At 45.4% G+C, this 23,422-nt stretch overlaps 2 protein-coding genes across 4 annotated transcripts; one reads left to right on the forward strand and one right to left on the reverse strand.

Moving 5' to 3' along the window:
* Positions 1-354: 354 nt before the first annotated feature.
* Positions 355-8,866, forward strand: Nrip2 (nuclear receptor interacting protein 2). 2 transcript variants are annotated; one of them, XM_021732192.3, is made up of 7 exons: positions 355-541; positions 1,014-1,336; positions 4,738-4,894; positions 6,364-6,446; positions 7,315-7,433; positions 7,640-7,692; positions 7,922-8,866. In XM_021732192.3, exons 2-7 carry the CDS (start codon positions 1,173-1,175, stop codon positions 8,012-8,014), a joined length of 669 nt encoding a protein of 222 aa, XP_021587867.1. In that variant the 5' UTR covers positions 355-541; positions 1,014-1,172; the 3' UTR covers positions 8,015-8,866. The 2 variants fall into 2 exon arrangements, with proteins under 2 accessions (XP_021587867.1, XP_013217721.1); XM_013362267.4 differs by having other exon boundaries at positions 364-541; positions 4,742-4,894.
* Positions 8,867-9,083: 217 nt separating this feature from the next.
* Positions 9,084-22,932, reverse strand: Itfg2 (integrin alpha FG-GAP repeat containing 2). 2 transcript variants are annotated; one of them, XM_021732191.3, is made up of 12 exons: positions 22,676-22,932; positions 16,388-16,483; positions 15,583-15,624; positions 15,237-15,408; positions 14,131-14,270; positions 13,541-13,710; positions 12,849-12,946; positions 12,601-12,654; positions 12,414-12,505; positions 11,595-11,712; positions 10,283-10,456; positions 9,084-10,207 (listed from the first exon to the last, which is right to left on the reverse strand). In XM_021732191.3, the coding sequence occupies exons 1-12, from the start codon at positions 22,769-22,771 to the stop codon at positions 10,104-10,106; spliced, it is 1,356 nt and encodes a 451-aa protein (XP_021587866.1). In that variant the 5' UTR covers positions 22,772-22,932; the 3' UTR covers positions 9,084-10,103. The 2 variants fall into 2 exon arrangements, with proteins under 2 accessions (XP_021587866.1, XP_005334049.1); XM_005333992.5 differs by having other exon boundaries at positions 13,541-13,689; positions 22,676-22,929.
* Positions 22,933-23,422: the final 490 nt, after the last annotated feature.

Below are 23,422 nucleotides of genomic sequence, written 5' to 3' on the forward strand. Positions count from 1 at the left end.
GACCTTGTACATCACTTTTTTTAATACCTTTATTTTATTTTTTTATTTTTACATGGTGCTGAAGATGGAATCCAGCACCTCAAACATGCTAGGTGAGTGCTCTACTACTGAGCCATAACCCCAGCCCATGACTTTTAATTTTATTTAGAGACAAGCTCTTAATATTTTGCTAGGCTGACTCTGAACTTCTGGGCTCAAGCAATCCTCTTGTCTGAGTATGTTTTTTAAAAATTCTATAACTGTTAAGTCAAAAAAATAATGAAAGGAAGAGACTAAGATGAGTTATTGGTAAAGACACAGACAACCCAGTTAAGGATACAGACTAGCTTCAGAATATTCCTTGGCATTCTTCACCAGCATATCACAGGGATTTCTTCAGCCCCTAAGAAGAAAGATCTCAAAGGCTTGCATGCTAGAATGTTCCTGTTTTCCTTACAATTTAGGGGGAAGGACAGAGACCACATCAGTGTGAAATCCAAACTCCGGAGTAAATTAGCTAAAGACTGACATCTGCTACGCTGAAAGGGAGAAGTCCAGCAAGGTAAGGCCCCTGGTGGTCAGGGGAAGGAGTGGGGAAGTGCACTTTCATGCTTTCCCCCAACCCTGGCTGCAGAAAATTCCAGGAGGAAGCAATAGCTGGGAGCGGATGGTCGGATGGTCGGGAGCCTGGGAGGGATGCAGAGCAGAGCCAGGTCTAGGGCGCATACAGACATGCCTGCCTGCCCCCACACGCAGAGCTCACAGGCTGCCGCCCCTACACAATGACACGCGCACCCTGGCAGTTTACAGCATCGTCACACCCCCCTTCACCGCCCACTCCGACCAGGACCCCAGAATACACTGGATACTCTGCAGAACCTGCCAGCTGCAGGCCCTGCCAGCCCTCCCTCTCCTCTGGGGTTGGGTTTTTCCAGCCGGAGCCTCACTCCCTCTATCGCAATCTCTGGAAATTGGTGTCTGACGTGGCTGCTCCTGCCCATTATTTATTTATTTCTTCTTTTCTTCCTGCTGAGACCCTCCTGTCAGAAGGGGAGCTGCAGTCCAGGCAGAAGATAGGCAAGAAGCTGCAGGGAGACACAGGAGCAGAGAGGACACAGGGAGGCCCCCTCCCGAAGCCCTTGCCTGGCTCACCCAGAGGGGGGCCATGAGCTCCCAGCAGGAGGCCAGGAGAGATGAGGGAGACACCAGGAGGAAGGGACAGGAAGCAGAGCTGCGGGACCGAGCCCACCTGGGCCAGCAGCGACGGCTCAAACAGGCCACTCAATTCCTCCACAAGGACTCCGCTGACCTGCTCCCCCTGGACAGCCTCAAGAGGCTCGGCACCTCCAAGGATTTGGTGAGGCGGCCCTCTCCCCACCCCATGGCCAAGGAAGTCCCAGTCCCTTTCTCTCCACTTCCCCACATCCTGAGGAGGGTGGTTGGGAGGACCAGAAAGTGTAGATCCTCAACCTTCAGGTTCCCTCTCCCTTGCTGAGTGAGGGGCTTCACTCTGACCATTCCCAGGCTCTCTGCTGGGGCTGTTCCTGTGACTTGGCAGCCCTGTGGGGCCCACTGTCATTGCTCAGCTGCCCCTATCTTGCCACCCAATAGCCCAAGGCTTGCTTATCTTGGGGGGTGATGGGGAGCTATGCTGTTTAGGGGTAGAGGCTTAGGGGACCCAGGAATCCTGTGGAGCAGTCAGTCATTCAAGGCCAGGAAGCCTAGAGGACTTACCATTTTAGGGTGGTGACTTCCCTGTTCTCCCCAAAACAGACTTCTTCATACCTGCACATTCATTTACCTTTCCCATTCAGAATCATAACATCAAGGGCCTCCACACTTTTAGGGCATCAGGGTTTCATATGGCTTCTTGGTCCCCATGAGTGTGAAATGGCCCTACCAGGTCCTCTCCCCCTCTAGTAACTTTGGCCCCCACAGGGAATGGAACAGGGGAGTTAATAATGAGGAGGTGAGGGAATCCTGGGCCAACTGTATATCCAGTCATCCTCTGAGAAGTGATGATTAAGTGCATGGACTTTGGAGTCACCTTGCTTGTGATCCAATCCTGGCTTTGCCACTTACTAATTTGGACAAGTTATTTTATGTCTCTGTGCCTTAGTTTCTTCACCTGTTAAATGAGAACATCAGGTAATCCAGTGACTCCAGAGGCTGAGGTAGGAGGATCATAAGTTTGAGGCCAACCTGAGCAATTTATCAAGACCCTATCTCAAAAGAAAATGAAAAGGGATGGGAATGCAGTTCACCAGTACACAGCACCCCTGGATTCAGTCCCCATTACTAGAAAAAAAAAATGAGAAATTTATGAGCACCTATCTCCTAGGGTGCTGTGAGTTATATGAGCCAATACATATTAAGCTCTTAGGAGTGTGCCTCACTAATAGCAGTAGAGAAATGTGATTATTATTCCTCCAGCTACTATTCCACTTAGCCTGAGAGATAAAGTAAGCCTGAGAGAGGGAGGGTCCAGAAGATATAGAATTATATTTTGTTGAAGTAAACAACCTCTTCTTGGGAAGCTGGGAGCAAATGCAGCCTTCACTGCCTTTCCTGACCTAGCCCTACCTTTCCCTATTCTCCCAGCTTGAATTTCCCCCTCCTGGGACACAGCCCAGAGGTCAGGCAATGCCCTAGCTCCATTGTAGCAGCCCCCACTGAGGAAAAGTGATCAGATTAACTGAACTTTGAGTTCAGAGAACAGCCAGGGTTGGTCCTCCTTGCAAACACAGTGAGCACATCTGAGAAAAGGGATGGAATAGGGAAGCAGGTTCTTATCTCCTGGGGGCTAGGACTCTGCCTCTGTTGGGGACCATCCTACATCTATGTGGTGGAGAAGATGCCCTATTAACGTTGCTATTTTAGAGTGGTGATTCCAGCTTCTGGGCTTCTCATTTCTGCCCTTTGCCTTGGTACCTCCTGAGTTGACTTCTAGCCTTCTAGCATTACCTCTTATGGCTTTGGGAGTGAAGATGCAATTGGTTGGGAAGTCCCACTGTCTCTCTCCCTGGGATAGCTAGGGATCAAACTGCACAATGTGGGAGAGGCCTGGAGCCTGGAGCCATCGTGGGAAATGTAAGATGGGAACTGCTGAACTTCCCTCCCCCCTTTTTTTTCAGCTGGTTCAGAGCTCAGTGCACTTTTTCCAGAGCTGGCAGCTTGCTGCTGGGAGGCAACCTCTAGAGCCCCATGAGGCCAAGAGTATAAAAACAATCCCAGGCCCCCAAAGAGAGAGGGCAGGTGGAGGAGCATGTGGAGCCTGGGAGAGCAGTCATTCTTCAGCAAGCGCTTACTGAGTACCTACTGGATGTTGAGTAAAGCCCTGGTATACAAACATGAGAAACAGACCTGACCTCAAAGGCTCTCCAGGGTAGTGGGGGAGTGAAATCCAGAAATAACATCTATGAGAAACATAACCAAGGGAAATACGAGCAGGGGGAGGATCAGGAAGAGTCCAGAGAGGGTACCCTGGAGGAGGTCGATCCTGCGCTAATTACAGAGTACACATGGAATCTCAGGTGCAAAATAAGAACCATTCTTCTGAATCCAGCATGTTGAGTCAGGCACCAGTTTGGCCTAGGGAAGAATGAGGAAGCAGGGTTTCAGGGAGAAGGAGTGAGCAGGAGTGAAGGTATGGAGGTGAAGTGGAAAATTCAGACAGCAGCCAGGTGATCTGGGTCATCACCTTGAATGGATACACAACTCACCTGGGTTTTGTTAAAGTGAGGTTCTGGGATTGGGAGTGTGGTTCAGTGGTAGAGCATTTGCCTGGCATATGTGAGGTCCTGGGTTTGATCCCCAGCACTGCAAAAAGATAAAACCCCAAAAGCCAGACTTTGATTGACTAGGTCTGAGATTTCTGCATTTTAAGCAGGCTTCTATATTCTTTTTAAAGCTGCTGCTTTGGGGACCACACTTTGGGTGGCAGGGTTTTTGATAAGTCAGTCTGGAAGCCTAGAGCTGGTGTATTGGGAAGGCCACAGTGCCAGAGGCAGGTGCTTGTGAACTGAGGCCCAGTGACTTAGATGAGCCATGGGGAGGCTGAGGAAAGTAGTAACAGAAAGCAGTGCCGGACCCTACAGACAGGAGGGCAAACTGGTAGAATCTAGGAAGTGACTGGACAGGGTGAAGGTGTTAGTGGATGAGGGAAAATACTAGCAAGGGTGAATACTAGCATCCCAGTTCTGAAGACTTCATTGCTTCTTTCCATCACACCATCTGGGATCTGCAGCCCATTTTGGGAAGAGGACAGAAAGAAAAAAAAAAAGACAAAATTAGTCCTCTCCCCCACCCCCACAAAAGGGTACACTTAAGACCCAAGTTCCTCCAAGCCTAACAGTAATTCCTGGAATGTCCCTTTAGCCAATAGGTCAATCTAACCTAGAATGGGTCATTTTCCTCTTTCCATTTCCTCATTGCTGAAAAACCTAATGGGGTCCCAAAACAAAGGCATGATCTGATCCTGGGTTTCATTTTGCTATAAACATCTGGCTGATGGAGTCTTTGGTTGGCTCCTTTCCTTTTCTTTCTTTCTTTTTATTTTGGCAGTACTGAGGATTAAACCCAGGGCCTCACTCATTAGGCTAATGTTCTATCACCCAGTTGTAGCCCTAGTCCTGCTCTGTCGTTGTCTGAGATGTGGGTCTGGTATGGGTGAGCACTCTAGGGTATGTAAAATAGGGGAACTGAGTGGCCTAGATACTTGGGCTTACACCTGTCTGCCTGTCTCATTTTGTCATGGAGCCAGCAGCCGCACAGCGTGATCCAAAGACGTCTGATGGAGGGGAATCAGAGTCGGCTTCAGGGGGAGTCTCCCTTAGTGCAGGCCCTGGTTCGTGGCCAGGACAGCAAGAGGAAGACCAGTGGGACAGAGATTCCAGCTCTTCTGGTCAACTGCAAGGTGAGAGGCCTTCTGGGGCACTGATCTTAACAAACCTCCCTGAGCAGCAGGGAAAGGGACAGGGAGGGTAAATGGGCACTTCTCCTCCCCTATCCTGGACCTAAAACAAGTTCTCCTTCTTCTTTTTTCTCTGTTTCAACCCATCTTTTCTCCCGAAGTTCCATCTGTTATCACCCCGATATCATTTCTCTCCTGAAATTGTAATATTTACATGTGAATACTTAAGTCCTCTTCAACTGCTCTACATATCTGAAGGGTGCATGCATGTATGGGAAATGCAGTCTCCCAGGAAAAGTGCCTATGTTCCAAGGTGAAGACCCTGGCATCTCTAGAGCCACTGAAACACCCACCATTGAATTGTTCCCAACAAATGTTCTTCTGCTCTTCTGCCCAGAGAGCTCTCTTCCTGTTCTCCAATCACTCTGTCCAAGTTCTGCAGTCCTTTAAGGCCCAGCTCAGATGTTATCTCCTACTTGAGAGATTTATTGATGCCCCAAGTAGGAAATAGCTTTCCTCCCTCTCAACCTCTAAAAGGCACTTGACTCAATCTTCTCACAGACTTTAGAACTTTCTACAAGGCTGTGGGTGTAGCTCAATGGTAATGCACAAGGTCCTGAGTTCCATCCCCAGTGTTTCAAAAACAAAACAAAACCCTCAAACCAAAAACACCTTTGTACCAGAGTTATATTTTACTTCCTTTACATTCCTGAAGAACAGTATTCACTGATGTACTTTCCAGCAGCATATCTTCTGCATTGTAGATGCTTAATAAATATTTTGAATGAGAAAACTGTGTGTGTGTGTGTGTGTGTGTATCAAAGTGTATAGCCAAATGTCTGTAAATATCCCAAAGAAAGCAAACTTGTCTTCCATTATTTGCAGTGGTGAACCTCTTGGTTACTCACATCTAAGTTTCCTAATAAGGGATTCCAGTCTCATCCCTCCTCTATTCCTAACCAGGAGGCCTCAACCTCACGAGAATTTCTCTAAGCAAACATCACCATTTCTGGCCAAATCATTCCCAACTTATGGACTCACTGTGTGGCTCTGCTTCTTTTCTGATTTCTTTACCTGAGAGTCAGTTTTGCTTCAATTATAACTCCCCTAAAATTTCCTTTTGAAGACTCAGTTCATTCCCTATGTTCATTTTTAAGAGAACCATTAAAGTGCTGGGAAAGCTGAAGCCTTAACCTCAATCATTATTTTTTTAAGTCCAGGGATTGAACCTAGGGATGCTTAACCACTGAGCAACATCCCCAACCCCTTTTTATATTTTATTTAGAGACATGGTCTCACTGAATTGCTTAGAGCCTTGCTAAATTGCTGAGACTGGCTTTGAACTCAACGATCCTCCTGCCTCAGCCTCCTGAGCTGCTGGGATTAGAGGCATGTACCACTGCACCCAGCAACCCAACTCCAATCCTTCTTCCCGAGAAACTCACTGATCCACCCAAATTCTTCTTTTTTAGTGCCAGGACCAGCTGCTTAGAGTGGCTGTGAACACAGGAACCCAACACAATCAGATCTCCACTGGATGTCTCAGCCGCCTAGGGTAAGAGTGTGGTCCACATGAATGAATGGGGATGGGGTTTCTTTTTGGAGTGATGAAAATATCCTCAAATAAGCTAGTGATAGTTGCACAACTCTGTGAATATACTAAAAACCACTGAACTGGGGCTGGCTCATGGCTCAATGGAAGAGCCTTGACTAACAGACAGTGAGATTTGATCCCAGCACTACAAAAAACAAAACCCAAAACTATATACTTTAAAAGAGTGAATTTTAGTTAGGTGCAAAGAGGTATATGCCTGTAATTCCAGCTACTCAGGAGGCTGAGGCAGGAGGATTGCAAGATGAAGGTCAGCCTGGGCAACTTAGGGAGATTCTGTCTCAACTTTAAAATAAAATAAAATAAAATAAAAAGGAATGGGATTTAGCGCAGAGGTAGAGCGCTTGCCTAGCATGTGTGAGGTCCTTGGTTCAACCCTCAGCATGTGTGTGCACACATGCAAAGAATGAATTTTATGATACATGAATACTATCTCAATAGAGCTGTTATTAAGTTTTTGGCAGTGCTGGGGATTGAACCTAGAAATCTTACACATGCTAAGAAAGCACTCTACCACTAAGCTACACCCCAAGTCCAGCAAGTACATATTTATTTAAATACTTTTTTTTCTTTTTTGTGGTGCTGGGAATTGAACCCAGGATCTCAAACATGCTAGGCAAGTATTGTACTACTGAGTCACATTCCTAACACCCCAAAAAGTGGGTTGGAGGCTCAGGCAGGGAATACAAGGATATAGACTCCATGTGGTATCAGGGATTGAAAGAGAATAAATCAGTAATAGCCGATTAATGGGGTTGGGAGTAAGAGTGTGGAGTCCATGGTGGCCATAACACTTGTTTCCTAACCACAGGTTAGGGAAGCGGGTTCTAAAAGCCCCAGGTGGGGACCTGGCACCTGGGCCAACCCAGGTGGAGCAGCTGGAGCTCCAGCTAGGGCAGGAGAAGGTGGCATGCTCAGCCCAGGTGGTGGGTAAGTTCTCCCTTTGCCAACAGCCTTTTGTCACCTCTCCTACCTTTCTCTTCCGGGCATGCCAGTCCCCAAGGATGCTCTGACTGTCCTGAGCTTTGTGCCAGTATTCTCAGACCTGCTATTGGGGTGGGCAGGGAAGGAGGGAGTGCCGAGAGGGCGCAGCAGTGACCATAATGCAGCCTCTCATTTTTCAATGGTTTCTGCAGATGTTGACAGTCCTGAATTCTGCCTGGGCCTGCAGACTCTGCTCTCCCTCAAGGTAAGGTGACCATACTTGGGACCTGATCCAAAGTATAGAAAGAGGCAGAAAGCACAGAGTGGAAGTGAAGGTCAGGCTCTGAGGGAAAAGTCAAGAGAACTGGGGTCCAGATAAATGGGAAGCAGAAGGAGCAGCAGAAAGCAGGTGGAAGCTGTGGGAAGTGGAATGGGGAATACAAGATTGGGTTGGCAGACAGGTGACCTCGTATCATGGACTCCATACCCCACAGTGCTGCATTGACCTGGAACGTGGAGTGCTGCGACTGAAAGCCCCCTTCTCAGAGCTGCCCTTCCTGCCTCTGTACCAAGAGCCTGGCCAGTGACCACTGTCCCAGTTGGTCCCAGAGGGAAATACCTTGCCTTAGAGGAAGAGCCATGTATGACGTGGGGGCATTATCTGGGCTGGGTAGCTGAGGACTACTGTATCTGTCCTTTTTCTCACCATCCTGACCCCTGCTGTCCCATTTCTCTCAGTTGGCTGCCTTCCTCTCTGCTTTTCAGTAGCTGCCCTGTTTCAGGAAGTTTCCACTAAAGGCCCTATGACTCTGGGCTTCCCTGTTCTCTCTCATCCCCATCCTAAAAAGAACGAAACCAAGTTAGTGTTGCAGAAAGGCAACTAAGAAGAATGAGGAATTAACCCAGACCATGGAACTCAAAGGCTGCAGTCAACTCCTGTCCTCACTGGCCCCCAACCCCACCCAACTGCCCTTAACCCTGCATCTCTTACTTCACTTCTGGGACTCATTATCTCCCACAGCTAGACTGCCATGCTTTTCCAGCCTGGGTCCCTGGCCCTTCTGGCACTTGCTCTTTGGGCACCTACCCTTCTGATTCTGTTCAGATGAGTATGGAAAGACAGAAAATGGAATAATTCAATATAAGGAAGGGGAGTTAGTATAGGAATGTCCAGCCCATAAGGTTGAGTACTTTGATTAGTTATATTTTATGGGTTGCAAATGTCTGGGGATGTTTCAAAAGAAAGGAAGGCTTGATTAGCATATTTGTCATAGTGCCTGGTCTTAAAACTCCTAAAGGACTGCCTCTCCTTCACTGTCTTGCTCTACGACCTCTACCTCTTTCCCTGTCTTTCCTGCTGCTTCTGTAATTGCAGACCTAGGCTCAAGGGAGGCCATGACTTAGCTACTTCTCCATTTGAATAAACACTTGTTTCTCTATGCTGTGTTGTTCTCTGGTCCTCCTCCTACCTACTGAAAGATGAATGGCAACTCGGTCCCTATTGGCTTATGGGAAGGAAAAGTGAATGGGAGCCCTTCCCCAGGTTGACCCATTGGGTTAGTACAATGGAGAGCAATGGCTTGTAAAATACACTCAGTACAAATGCACACACACAATTGTGACAAAACAATACTTATCTATACTGTGAGCAGTGGATTCTGATATTTTCTATTTTACTTTATTCTATTCTAGTTCATTTATTTCAAATATGCTGGCCACAACCCACCCAATGATTACAATGTACAACTTGAAAAACACAGACTTAGAGAAGAGAAACAAGGGCAGAAAGAATATAAATTATCCAATATAGAATTCTAATCAGAAACCTGCATCAGACTGTAAATATAGCACCATGACATAGACAATAAAGGGGGGGGAAACAAGTGGATGGGGAGATGGCAGCAAGGCCTATCAAGCTGTGCAATACTTAAGACTATGGCAGGGCAGGAGGTATCACTCAGTGGTAGAACATTTGCCTAGCATGTATGAGGCTCTGGGCTCAGTCCCCGGCAGCACCAAAGAAAAAGGAAAACAGCAAAGTAAGAAAATACGGGCTCAACTACTTCAGTAAATGGAGAAAAATCATCTCAGGGTTGTTAGGACTACAAATAAGATTACACTGTAAAATGTCCTGAAAGACCCCTCTAAACAAAACAAAGAATTGGCCATTCCTGTACTAATTACTAATGTCAATGACATGGAGCTGTGCCATGAAATACAGTACTTAGGATTGGGTGGTGGATTCCCTACATCCACTGCTTCCCTGAATCTAAAGTCTGGTTTCCTTATGGGTGCTGGGGCCATGCAAAAGATCTGCACTCTGTCTTCATAGATACACCTGTTTTCTGCATAGTGAGGGTAGGGAGCTTAGGGATGAGGCAGGGGTGTCCTGAATGATTTTGAATAAGGCCAAGATTTCATGATCCACTTGGCTGATGTGGTGGATGTGGTCTATAAAAAAATGGGCAGAGGGTCACCTTGTCTCTTCTTTCACCAAAAAGACTGAGAGGTCTCTAGTTCACGGTCACCCTAAGGTTGCTGCCATCCTTCCATGTCAAGACTCAAATCCTGCTTCTCTGTAATAATACATTCCCTATCCTGCCAATATAACAGATACATTTGGGGGTGGGAGTCGGGGTTCAGAAAGATTCTTCACCAGACAGGAGGCCAGCCCAGCTAGGTGGGATCCTGGAGGCTTGAGGGAGCACATGGTAGTGGCTGGTCCGGATGGTAGAGAGTTTGGTGAAGCAGGGCTCGGGCTGCAGGGAGGTCATCAGGATCTGAGGGCCAAAGAGGGGCTGGTAAGAGACTGTGGGTTTCCTGGGTACCTGGCCCCTGTCTCTCCTGGGACTCACCCATCCCCAGCTCCTGCAGGAGGCTGTGGTACTCAGGCTCAGCTTCTAACAGTTTCAGCAGATTGGTGGACTCCATCCTTTCCAGCTGTACCTCCCAGTAAACATAGATCTTCTGGTTAAACGTGACATACACGAGGCAGGGGCGATTACGGCCCTCTTTGCAGGCGTACAGGCCTGGAAGGTGGGCAATGAGACAAAGGTCACGTTGGAGTCCCCGTAGGAAGGCAAGAGCAAGATTCAACAACAGAATCAGCAGTTTTGGCTCTCCCACAGATGTCAAGCAACAAAGGCCCTCTTTCTATTTTTTCTCTATTGGGAACTCAGTAAAGTGGGAAAACAAAGAAAATATTTGCCCTAACCCAAGTATAGAAAAATTATAGTAAAAAAAACCAGGCAGAACAGCACCTAAAAAGGTGGTATTTATTGATTTTTCCATCTTAATGATGTTTCTAGAGTAATGAGGGTCATCCTTGCTAGTTTAACAGATAGGTTAGTAAAATGTGATCAGAAAGAAAAGTTTCTCTTAGGTGTCAATCCTTTTTTTCAAGGTATATATGTCAACCTTTCAAGTCACTGGACTTGTATTCCAGAGAATGGTTCAGTTTTTATCATTTAAAAATAATATTTTAGTTTTGTAGTGCTACAGAGGGAACCAAGGGCCTTGTACATTCTGGGTAAGGATCCTACCACTGAGGTACACTCTAGCTTTTTACCATTTCAGTCATCAGACATATCCCCTAGTCACCCAAAGAGCTAGCGCTACTTCCCCAGGTCCCTGATTTGATAATAATGAGAATGCTCTGCTCTAGGAGAATTTTCTTCACAGAGTTCTGGCAAGTTCAGATAGAAAAGAACTGTCTAATGTCTTCTCACATTCCAGAAAAATAGATGATGAGAATCTTCTTACTCTTGAAAATATTCAGAGATGGAGACCTTATTATCTTTTAATTTTTCTTATTTAAAATTGTCAAGATGGGGCTAGGTTGTGGCTCAGGTTGTGGCAGAGCACTTGCCTAGCATGTGTGAGGCACTAGGTTTGATCCTCAGCACCACATAAAAATAAGTAAATAAAATAAAGGTATTGTGTCCATTTACAACTAAAAACATTAAAAATCTAAAATTGTCAAGATGGCAACCTAGTACTCATACATCAGCAGCTAATGAAAGAGCTAAAGGACTGAATTTTTATAAAGACTTTCATTAGGGACTATGTCGAGAGTGGAAATGAGAGGCAGACATTTACCTAGCCTATGTAATATGCTTATTTAATACAAATGCACTTAGAGAGAAGGGTTATGGGGAAGAATTCCACCTGCACAGAAGGCGCGGATATTTTCATCCACTTGGAAGCGAACAACGGTGCGGTTGTAATCGATAATATATGTCTGTCCATCCCAGGCACATGCAACCACCTCTTCATGCCCATTTCCCTGAAAAAGGCCAAGACAAGGATGCAGGAGTGGTGAAGGGGTGTTTTAGAAAAAGATCTAATGATGGGAGCTGGATGAGATATAAAGGACCATGAACTTGGCTCTGGATGGCCAACAGGGAGCTGAGGAAGCACTCCCACGTACCTGGTACCCGAAGTCAAATAAACCACTTTAAAAAATGCTCACAGCAACTCTATGGAGATGGAAATATTATTCCCTAGTTTAGTCTGAGGAAACTTCAGCTTTCAGAAATAATCACTTGCTTAATGTCACTCAACTGGAGAGGGGTGAGGCAAGACCCCAACCCAGGTCTTCCTTCAAAACCATCAAGCATGCACAATAGCAGTGTAAAGTTTAGCCCCCATCTGCCAATTTAGAGGCACAGCATATTAAATAGACTCATATGGAAAAGAAAAAAACTACAAAATGCACATCTGTAATCGGGACTAACAGCTCACTTCTAGACTCTTACAGTAACTTCTTTTTTGGGAGATTTATTGCTTCTACTGAAAGGTATGGAAATAAGAAAAGTTTCCAGCTGCCTAGTAGAGAGAATTTATAAATACTGTGGTGTCAGGAAACACACTAACTCCAGATAACTTGATGTGTCTAAGAGACTTGATTTGAATAGGAGAATGGCTTGATTTAAAAACCATCTCTCCATGAAGGCAGAAATGCTATTCTCCACCATTTCTACTTACTGTGACATCTAACTTTTCTAGGGCGAAAAGTTGGTGATCCACCTGGACTGACCACAGCAGCTTGTCTGCTTCCTCCATAAGCTTCAATGTCCCTATAGGGGGAGACATGGGCTTGGGGTGGGTGGGTCAGGCCACTGAGCAGACCCCACAGGCAAACACCTACCCAATGCAGCCCAGCATTGCTCACCATCCAGGGTGCACAGGGCAAAGAGGCCAGAGCCACCACTCTCAGAACTGTGGCCTGTGGTTGAAGAAAAGGGCCACAATAAGAAAATGTGAAGGACAGAGTAAGATCAGTCTCCAGGATGAGGGGTGGCCCGTGACAGAGAGGGAAGGATGGGACTAGAAATGAGGTCAGGTCTAAGATCTCCTCTCCCTCAGAACTGACCAGCTATCCCTCAGCTCCTTCCCTTCTTCCCCCTCACCCATCCTCACCTTGCTTGATGTTGCCAATCAGGTGAGTGGAGACGTTCTTGTTGTGGATGCGGCCAGAAGTCTGGTGCAGCACTACATCTCGGGCAGCTGGGGTCTCCCTGTGGGCAGAAGGGAGGTGGGCCAAGAGGGAGGTCAAGTAAGCTGAGTTCTCTGGGCCCTTTGAAGCTGCCATCCCTATAAGTTTCCAGGACTTGAATCAGCTTGGAAACTTATCCCTGACTCTGCCTGGCCCATGTGGCAAATAGAAGAGAGCTTGGGCTGCCAGGTAGAAATTTTGGAACCTTGTAGGACATAGTGGCGCATGCCTATAATCCCAGTGACTCGGGAGGCTGAGACAGGAGGATCTCAAGATCAAAGCCAGTCTCAGCAATGGCGAGGCCCTAAGCAACTCAGTGAGACTCTGTCTCTAAATAAAATACAAAATAGGGCTGGGGATGTGGCTCAGTAGCTGAGTGCCCCCGAGTTCAATCCCCAGTACCCCCCCCAAAAAAAATTGGAACCTCTTTCAGAAACTCTAAGGTTAAAGCCCAAGATTCCACGGATCCCAAGTAATTTTCCTTAATGGGAAAGGTGCTTGGGCTGGGATCTAGATGAAAGAGCTCTGTTAACTGCAGACCTCACTGCCACGTGCCCTCCAGGAGCCCATCTTGCTTCCATGTACCCCACACCATTCACAGTCCATACTTCCTTACCTACTGCCCTCCGTGGCCCCCTCAGAGGTAGCAGGGGACCCAGTATCCTTGTTCCAGGTGCACAGAAGCACTGCATAAGCACAGCCTGGCTGAGATACCATCAATTCAGGAACACCCAGTGGCCCCAGTGTCACCGAGAGACTGTCCACCTGCCAGGAACAGGGGCTTAACTAGGTTGGGGAGAGAATAAAGGGATACTCTGCTGAGAAGAGGGAAGATCTGGGGTGGGGGTCCTAGGAACAGCCCTCCAGGTAGAGGGTAGAAGCAGGAGGAGGAATTCCAGGGTAGTAGGCAGGCGCCATCTCCTCCACACAGACCATCTGTTTTCTGCTGTGTGTGCCCCACTAGGTCCAGCTCCTGCTGCGGTCCATACCATCTCCCTTCACACTCCTAGTTCTTAGCCCAATATTCCTTTCTCTTTACCACTCATTGGAGTTTCTGCTTTGACCCTGACTGAAAATGACCCTCTTTGGATCTCTCTCAGCAAAGTGATGGTCCCTGCTTCCCTCCTTGGTCCTGTCCCATGACATTCTCCCAGAAGCCCTTGCTCTCAGCTCCAGGGCTCTTGTTCTCCAAGCTCAGCCTCTCACCTGACCCTCCAGCATCCATTTCTTGAGGGACACCAGCTGGCCTGTCAGGTGTTCAGTGCCCTCAGCCATCTCTTCCCAGCGGAAGGCCCGCACCACACGGTCTGTGTAGCCCACTACCAGCTCACAATACCCATCTCCATCTGTGGGCACAGGAAACAAGAGGGGCTGAAGCCAAATCTGTATTGATCAGCTTGAGGCCTAAAAGTACCTTCTTACAGCCTGTACTCTGCTACCATCTCCACCACTGGTCCCTTTGGTTCAGTGTAACTTTATGCCCAGCTCTCTATGCTGGTCTCCTTGCCTTTCCTTGTACTCATAGCAGTTACTCATGCAAATGTCCTGCAGGTCCTATCACTTCTCTCCTCCTACTTCTTACATATGTAACCAATGTGCCAATTCATTCAAATGTCACCTTCTTAGCATGAATATCCCTGACAATTCCATTTAAAACTGCTACCTCCACCTCAATATGCTTGAAATCTTTGTGTTGTTTTTTTTTTCCTATAGCATTTATTATCTACTAATATACTACTGATTTGTGTGTGTGTGTGTGTGTGTGTGTGTGTGTGTGTGTGTGTGTGTGTATGTGCTGGGGATCGAACCTAGGACCCTTGCCCATGCTGGGCAAGCGTTCTACCACTCAGCTATATCCACAGCCCTACTAATTAATTTTCTTATAAAATTTATATTGTTTCTTTCCTGTTCTTTTCCTAGTAAGGTCCAAGAGGACAGTGATTTTTGTGTGTTTTATTCATTATTATTATTCTACAGTCTCAAACAATGCTTGGCTTATACTGGGAACTCAATAACTCTGCATTAAGGGCTGGGGATGTGGCTCAAGCGGTAGCGCGCTCGCCTGCCATGCGTGCGGCCCCGGGTTCGATCCTCAGCACCACATACCAACAAAGATGTTGTGTCCGCCGAGAACTAAAAAATAAATATTAAAAATTCTTTAAAAAAAAAAAAAAACCTCTGCATTAAATACACAATAGATGTATAAATGAATATGGACTTCACCCTCACCCTCACCCCAGTCCCTTGGAATCTGTTCTAGTACCCACTGATTCCTACCCGCCCCCACTGCCTGCAAAGGCAGCCATGCCCACCGATGTCGCTGATGAGCATGACCTTGGTATTGGCAGGAATGTGTTGTTTGAAGACTGGACGCTGCTCCTCTCCCATGAATGTCTCATGGTGCCCAGAAGCATCCAGAACCTTGGCAGGTGTCAGGTCAAACAAGTGAAACCAGCCTTCGGCACTCACTGCCACTACCAGGTTCTGGGAGAGACAGAGGTACAGGAGAGATGTACTAGACTGGGGAAAGAGGTTTGGGCACAAGCTAATAATCTAAATATTAGATCTCGGGGGTCAAGGCTGACTTCCACTGAGAGACAGGGATGGAGGGAAGGCCTTAGAGTCCTAACAAAGAATAAGATCCCTGAGAGTCCTCACCTTTCCTTTGTTACACACATCTCCAACTCCAACGCAAGTCAACTGCAAGAGAGAAAGGGAGGCTCAGGGAGGTTACAAGGGAGACCATTTCTCCCCTAATCTCTGTGATGCAAGGAGGAATGGGTTTTATAATTACCATCATTTGCTGAAAACTTGTGCCATGGAATCTACACTGATAGTCTTTATTGACTGAGTTACTGGGCTATAGGTTCAGTTTACCTATACAGCACAATTAAGATTTAAGCTAGGTAAGACAATTTAGGTTTAAAACAAAACAAAATAGAACCCTACGTATAATATAGCTAGACTATCATATCTGTAGATGTACCCAATCACCACCCCCATTTGGCTACACACTCATGCACCACATAACAATGTTTTCACCTCATACACAATGGTGGTCCCATAAGATTACATCACCTAGTGGCATCACAGCTGTCTTAGTTTGTGTTTACGTATTCTATGATATTTGACAATGATGAGAGTTTGATGATGCATACCCTGTTGTGAAGTGATACTTGACTTTATATGAACAACTTTAGGCAGCTTCCATAAAGTACCAAGGAACACTCCATAATATAAAAGACAACCCAAGCTTGTTGGGGTGCGGGGGGGTTGGGACAGATGAGAGTAGTGCCTGGCACCATTCTCCCTGAGTTAAACGAATCCTAAAGCAGTGGCTGGGCTGGTCCTTTGGGGAGTAAAGACACACTGGGGAGCTCTGGCATGGAACTCTCCCTTGCCAATCCCTGCACAGAGTGGATTCTATCTCTATTCCCTCAAACCCAGGGAGGTGAATACTGACCATTCCCTGACAGGTGCAGGTGAGCCATGGCCGGCTGTCATCATTCTTATACACAGACAGCTTTCCGCTGGTATCTCCCACTACCAGTTCATTTAACTTCAAATAGAGAGAAAAGACTGTTAGGATGAAATCCTGTCAAACCACAACAAGCTTTTCTCAGCTCAGCCCATCTCTGAGAAATCACAAGGTTTCAATTTGTAAATTCACCAACTTTATTAAAAATTCTTTAATGGGGCTGGGATTGTAGCTCAGTGGTACAGGGTTTGCCCAGCATATGTGAGGCACTGGGTTTGACTTTCAGCAACATAAATAAATAAGTGTGTGTGTGTGTATGTGTGTGTGTATATATATATATATATATATATATATATATAAAGGGTTTATCAACATCTGGAAAACATTTGAAAAAAAAAAAAACCCTTTGATGATGCATGCCTATAATCTCAGGAGGCTGAGGCATGAGGATTGCAAGTTAAACCCCTTTGATGATGCATGCCTATAATCTCAGGAGGCTGAGGCATGAGGATTGCAAGTTTGAAGGCAGTTTTGGCAACTTAGTGAGATCTTGTCTCAAAAATTAAAAAACAAGCTGGGCATGGTGCTGCACACCTGTAATCACAGAGGCTCAGGAGGCTGAAGCAGGAGGACCGTGAGTTCAAAGCCAGCCTTAGCAACTTAGCAAGGCCCTGTCTCAAAATATAAAAAGGGCTGGGGATGTGGCTCAGTGGTTAAATGCCCCTGGGTTCAATCCCTGGTACTAAAAAAAACAAACAAAGGTTGCTAAGGATGTAGCTCCTGGTAGAGCCTCCCTGAATTTATTCTAATACTGTAGAAAAAAAAAAAAAGTCCTTTGAGACTGGTAAGGATATAGCTCAGTTGTAGAGCATCTGCCTAGTTTATGTGAGGCCCTGGGTCCTATTCTCAGCACCAAAAACAAACAGACAAAATCAATTTCCTAGGATTTAAATATTTCCATTTAGGTAGGTGTATGTGTTGGATGCTATATAGAATCTATGATCCTTCCCAGAAAAATTTGACATCTGAACAGCTCTCTGCCCCACATGCCTGACTTTTGCTCTTCTAATTTGTCCATTATAAATGGGACAAAATGGTTTTGTAAACAGCCTAAGATACTGATTTTTTTAAACTTTTCTTTCTGTATACTGGGGATTGAGCCCAGGAATAATCTTCAAGTGAACTATTCCTCCAACCCTTTAATTTTTTTTTTTTAATTTTGAAATAGGGTCTCATTAAATTGCCCTGGTGGGTTTTGATCTTTTTGCCTCAGCCTCTCAAGTAGCTGGATTACAGGCATGCACCACCATGCCTAGTCATATTGAACTCTTGAAGATTCTAACTTCAAACCTTGTCTTCAATCTGGGGCTAAATAAAAAGATAAGGCCTGCTCCTGGGGTCTCCCTCCTCTAGGCCTTTGGATCTTGGCAGCATGTGTGAATACAGAACGGATTTTGGTGATTGAGGGGCAGAGTCTCTCTGCTCTGAGTCTCTGGTGCCCTCAAGTGGTGGCTAGGTTCTGGGTGGGTGGGTGGTTGGGGCCACCCCAACATGAAGCCTCTTCCCTATGACTGCTACCTACCTGGGCAGCTGCCCTTTTAGGGATTAACCATGAAAACCAAATGGCTCTAAACCTTATTTCTACAATCAGCTTTATGATTTGCACTTGGAGGTACAGCTAATACCCTACTTCTATTCCCCAAACAGAGAGAACAGAATCTAATCTTAAACTTAGATTCTCAAAAGAGATTTAACTGTAAGGCAACAAAGAGATCAACAGTAAGGAAGCCAGGTGTGGTGATGCAGTTCCAGCTGCTAGGGAGACTGAGGCAGGAGGACTGCTTGAGTCCTGGAGTTCAAAGCCAGCTGGGCAACATAATGAGACATACTATCTCAAAACAACAACAAAAAGCTGGACCTTGTGGTGCTCTCCTGTAATCCTGGCAACTTGGGAGACTGAGGCAGGAGGATCAAAAGTTTGAGGCCAGCCTCAGCAAGTCAGTGAGACTCTATCTCAAAATAAAAAATAAAAAAGAACTGGGAATGTAGCTCAGTGATAAAGAATCCCTGGGTTCCATCCCCAGTACCAAAAGCAAAGCAAAACAAAATAAAAAAAATAACAACAAAATACCAACAATAATAATAAACATAAGAAAAAGTTAGGGGGCTGGGGATGTGGCTCAAGCGGTAGCGCGCTCGCCTGGCATGCGTGCGGCCTGGGTTCAATCCTCAGCACCACATACCAACAAGGATGTTGTGTCCGCCGAGAAATAAAATAAATAAATAAAAATAAATATTAAAAAAAAAAAAGAAAAAGTTAGAAGCAAACTGGGATTTATCAATAATGATTTGACTCTTGGATTTATTTTTTAATAGTTATGGGAATTTCTGGTGAGAATATTAGATCACAGAATACAAAGATCTTTTTTTTTTTATTTTTATTTTTTTAATATTTATTTTTTAGTTCTCGGCAGACACAACATCTTTGTTGGTATGTGGTGCTGAGGATCGAACCCGGGCCGCACGCATGCCAGGCGAGCGCGCTACCGCTTGAGCCACATCCCCAGCCCCAAAGATCTTATTTATATGAAACTCTATAGCCAACATTTCAAATACAGCTGCCAAGAAGACTTTTACAGACACCCAGGAGAAAGGGAACACAGTGTTTGGGTTCAGAGTGCAACTGGCTGGATTTAAATCCAGCTCTCTCTGCTTACATTTTTCATTTATAAAACCAGGATAGGGCTGAGGATGTAGCTAGTATTAGAGCACTTGCCTAGCATGAGCAATGCCCTGGGTTCAATCCCCAGCACTGCAAAATAAATAATTAAATAGTAAAAAGGATCATGAGAGTATCTACCTCATAAGATTGTGAGAATCGAGCCAACAGAGGAAGGCCTTTAGAACAGTGATTGGTTTACAGAGAATACCAATACCAGGTGGAGTTTTAGCCTCTAGATGAACTCCTCCAAGGATAGGGAATTTGTTAGCACCTTTCATAGAATTAATTTTTATACATTTATTCATCAAATGCCACAATACACGAGTAGAACCTCAATAAATGTTTTATGAACAAACATCAAAGATTGTGTGTGTGTGTGTGTGTATGCATTTTTTTTTGGTTGCAGAGCTGGGGATGAATCCAGGGCTTCCTACACACTAGAAAAGTTAAATGAAAGAGAATGGCAGGTTAGTCCTGTAGTTTTCAGGTAAAGCTGAACAACCAGTTGGGGGTACAAAGATAAATGTCAGACTCCTTGCTGAGAAGGAGCTTCCAGTTCTGCCAGGCAAGGTGGTGGAGGGTGGGGGATGGGTATGAGTGGAGGCTGGTGCACAGACCCAGGAAGAAAATCATAAAACAGTGCTGTAGTACATTGAGCAAGCAGATGTGAGTCAGCCAGGCAGAGAGTGAATGAGGCAATATCCTAGGGGAGAAGACATTTCCAGCAGCTAGAATGCTTCCCACCAGATCTCTGTGGATGAGCTTGGCTCTGGCCTCCAGTGGTCACTCACCATTGGATTGGTTGGCAATGTTAAAGGAGGAAGGAAGTAAGATCTTTCTGTGTGGATCTGCTTCAGCTTTCTAAAAGGTTGCTGTCCCTGGTGTAGTCAGGCTTCAGTGGGCAATCCCAGAGCCCATGTATTTTATTCTTGACTTCTTAGACTTAGCAAGAAATTGGTTTCAAAGAGCTTTAAACTATGGGTTTAGTAGGCTGAAATCCATTCCCCCCCCCCGCCCCCGTTCCTAAATCTCCAAATATTAGCTTAGAACCACTAGCAAAAATTCTTTTTTCTCAGTGGTGCCAGGAATTGAACCCAGGGCCTCACACATGTACTCTACTACTGAGTTACAACCCTAAGTATTCCCCCTAACAAAATTTCTATCTCCACTCTGTGGATCAAGTGTTATACCTGACCACTTGCCAACTGTCTTATTTAGTTGCCCTTCTTTAAATTATATTTATAAATAGCAGGCAAAGCTCTTCAATTTGCTTTGAGACACATAAACATAATTGCTTTTCTTTCTTCTTTTTTTTTTTTTTATCCTTTGGGGTGCTGAGGACTGAACTAAGGCTTGGTAAATACTAGATAAGTGCTCTACTACTGAGCTACATTCTAGCCTACAATGTCTTTTTCAATTTGCTTTCTTTTTTTTTTTTTTTTGGTACTGGGGATCAAACCCAGAGGCATTTTACTACTGAGCCACATCCCCATTTCTTTTTTCTTTTGAGACAGGTATCATTGATTTGCATAGGGCCTTGTTCAAGTTGCTGAGACTGGCCTGCAACTTGTAATACTTCAGACTCCAGTCTCTGGGATTACAGACATATGCCTACATGCCTGGCTTCAATTTGCTTTCTGAAAATAACAATATTAATTTAATCAAAAAGCACTTGTTGGATGACTATTATGTGCCATGATCTAAGATGCTAGGAATAAAGCAGTGAAAAAACAGACTTAAAAAAAATTCCTGGCTAGGCTTGGAATTTATATAATCCCAGTGACTCTGGAGGCTAAGGTGGGATGACTGCAAATTCGATGACAGCCTCAGCAATGTAGGACTTAAGAACTTAGTGAGAGTTGGGGATGTGGCTCAAGCGGTAGCGTGCTCGCCTGGCATGCGTGCGGCCCGGGTTCGATCCTCAGCACCACATACAAAGATGTTGTGTCCGCCGAGAACTAAAAAATAAATATTAAAAAATTCTCTCTCTCTCTCCCACTCTCTCTTAAAAAAAAAAAAAAGAACTTAGTGAGACCCTGTCTTCAAATGAAAATAGTAATAATAATTTTTAAAAAGGTCTGGGGATGTAGCTCAGAGGTAAAGTGCACCTAGGTTCAATCCCTAGTACATATATATCAAAAGTAAAAATTCTGGCTGGGCAAGGACCTGTTGTTCCAGTTCTCAGGGCACTGCAGAAAGATGGCATGAACCAGGAGTTTGGTGCCAGTGTGGGCAAAATAGCAAGCCCCTTTTCTTTAAAAATAAATAAATAAATAAATTCAATCTTTATGGAACTTACAGTAATGGAGCTAGGTGGGGAAAAAAAAAAAAGGTAATATAATTTGCAGCTGTCCCTCCTATTTATGAGGGATTAGTTCCAGCTCTTCCCACTTTGTGAATACCAGAATCCAAGGATGCTTGAAGTTCGGGCCGGCCTCCCATATACTTAAAATCATTTCTAAAGTGTTATGCAAATAGTCATGCGCTACATTCATTTCAACCAATGGTGGACCACATATATGAAGGTATATACTATGTTGCCTATAGTTGACCATACTATTTAGGTTTGTGTAAGCACACTCTGTGATGTTAGTACAATGAAATCATCTAACAATGTACTGCTCAGAAGTATTCCCTTCATTAAGTGATGCACGATTATAGTTGTTATACAGTATTGTTTAGGAAACAATAACAAGAAAAAAAGTCTGTATAATTTCAGTTCAGACCCAATTTTATTTTTTTCTCCAGATATTTTCTATCCCTGGTTGGTGGAATCCCTAATGCAGAACACTTAGATAGGAAGGGCAGACTGCAATAAAACAGCACTAACAATTAATGAGTGTTAGTAGTGTGCCAGGAATTGTTCTACGTGCTTTATCTGTACTGACTTACTTAAACAACGAAAATAGGAATGACTACTGAGAAAAAGAAAAATAGATGGAGATTGCTTCTGCAATTCAACAAAGAGTTAACACTTTAAAGATGCCAGTCATCTGTCTCTACTCTGGGTAGGCACTATAGAAACCCGACAGTGTCAAGATAGGGGCAACAAGTTGCCGACCAGAGGCGGCAGAGAAATCCTGTTCTATTCCAGAACAGAGTGCAAGAGCAAAGATGCGTTTACAGCCATGTGAGAACGCGGGAATGACCAATTCTGCCAGGGTGGGAGGCGTTAGGGAAGTCTGGAGGAGCGGAGTTATACGCAGCGCGGTATCATTTTCAGTTTAAGGTAGTAATCTGAAAGGTGATGCCATTAGGGGAGGCTAACTCGTAAACTAGTCCAGGTATCACCCGAGTTTATCAGGCTCTACTGTGAACAAATTACTGAATTAGGTAGAAGAAAAATAGCTCCCAGGGTATCTGCCTAACTACCCCGGCAGTGACGTCTGGAACGGAAGACATCAATAAAGTTTTCCTGAACCGGGCGCCATGGTGGCGCCAGCGCGCATGCTCATGGCTCACCAGGCGCGCCTCCGGCGGCGGCTTCCTCCCTAGCCCCGCCCCGCGCGGATGCAGGTTGCCTGCGTCCCTTACAGTGCGCATGCACTCACCGCATCGTTATCGACGTCTCCGAGGCAGATTGCGTGGGGGAAGAGGCTCCCGCTAAACTCCAGCGCTACGCGCTGCACGTAGCTAACTGACCTCATGGAGCCTCTGAGGGCGGAGGGACCGGGAGCCAGCCCAAAGAATCCCGAACCCCCTCCGACTGCCGGGCGAGCGGAAGGCCACCTAAAGCGGAAAGTTACGTCACCGTCTAAATTTCCAATCCCTGTATTCCTCGCTTAACTTTAGAGAGGAGGCGGGTCTTCCGAGCCTGGAGGCGGGCTGACCCAAGGACTGATGAGTGACAAAGCAACTGGCCACTGCTTGTCTCCAGAGGGCTAGAACGCATGGGTAAGCGGACCGTGACGTGGCGAACCTGTTCCCTTGACAACGGGACTCTCTAGGGCTTGACCTAATAACCTTGACCCCGTACTTTATTGCTCTGGCAATGAAGTTCCTAGTCATTGGACCATCCCTGAGAATCATATTAACAGTTGTAATAAAGGACAATGGAATGATTTCCAATAGTGTTTTTTATTAGCCATTAAGAGTTGTGAAAACAATGTAGTGAAATGCAACCAGCATTTAAAAAAATTAAAAAGACCAAGTGACTCTTGAATGGCTTTTTTTTTTGTGAAACCTTTTTAGTTGTATACATTTATATACACACAGAAACACACACAAGCTTATATAATGTAAAAAAAAATTGTTTTGTTTTTACAGTGTTTTGTGGTCAATAGTTTGAAAACCATCTG

This window comes from Ictidomys tridecemlineatus, chromosome 6 (genome assembly GCF_052094955.1).
Source record: "Ictidomys tridecemlineatus isolate mIctTri1 chromosome 6, mIctTri1.hap1, whole genome shotgun sequence".
NCBI lineage: Eukaryota > Metazoa > Chordata > Mammalia > Rodentia > Sciuridae > Ictidomys > Ictidomys tridecemlineatus.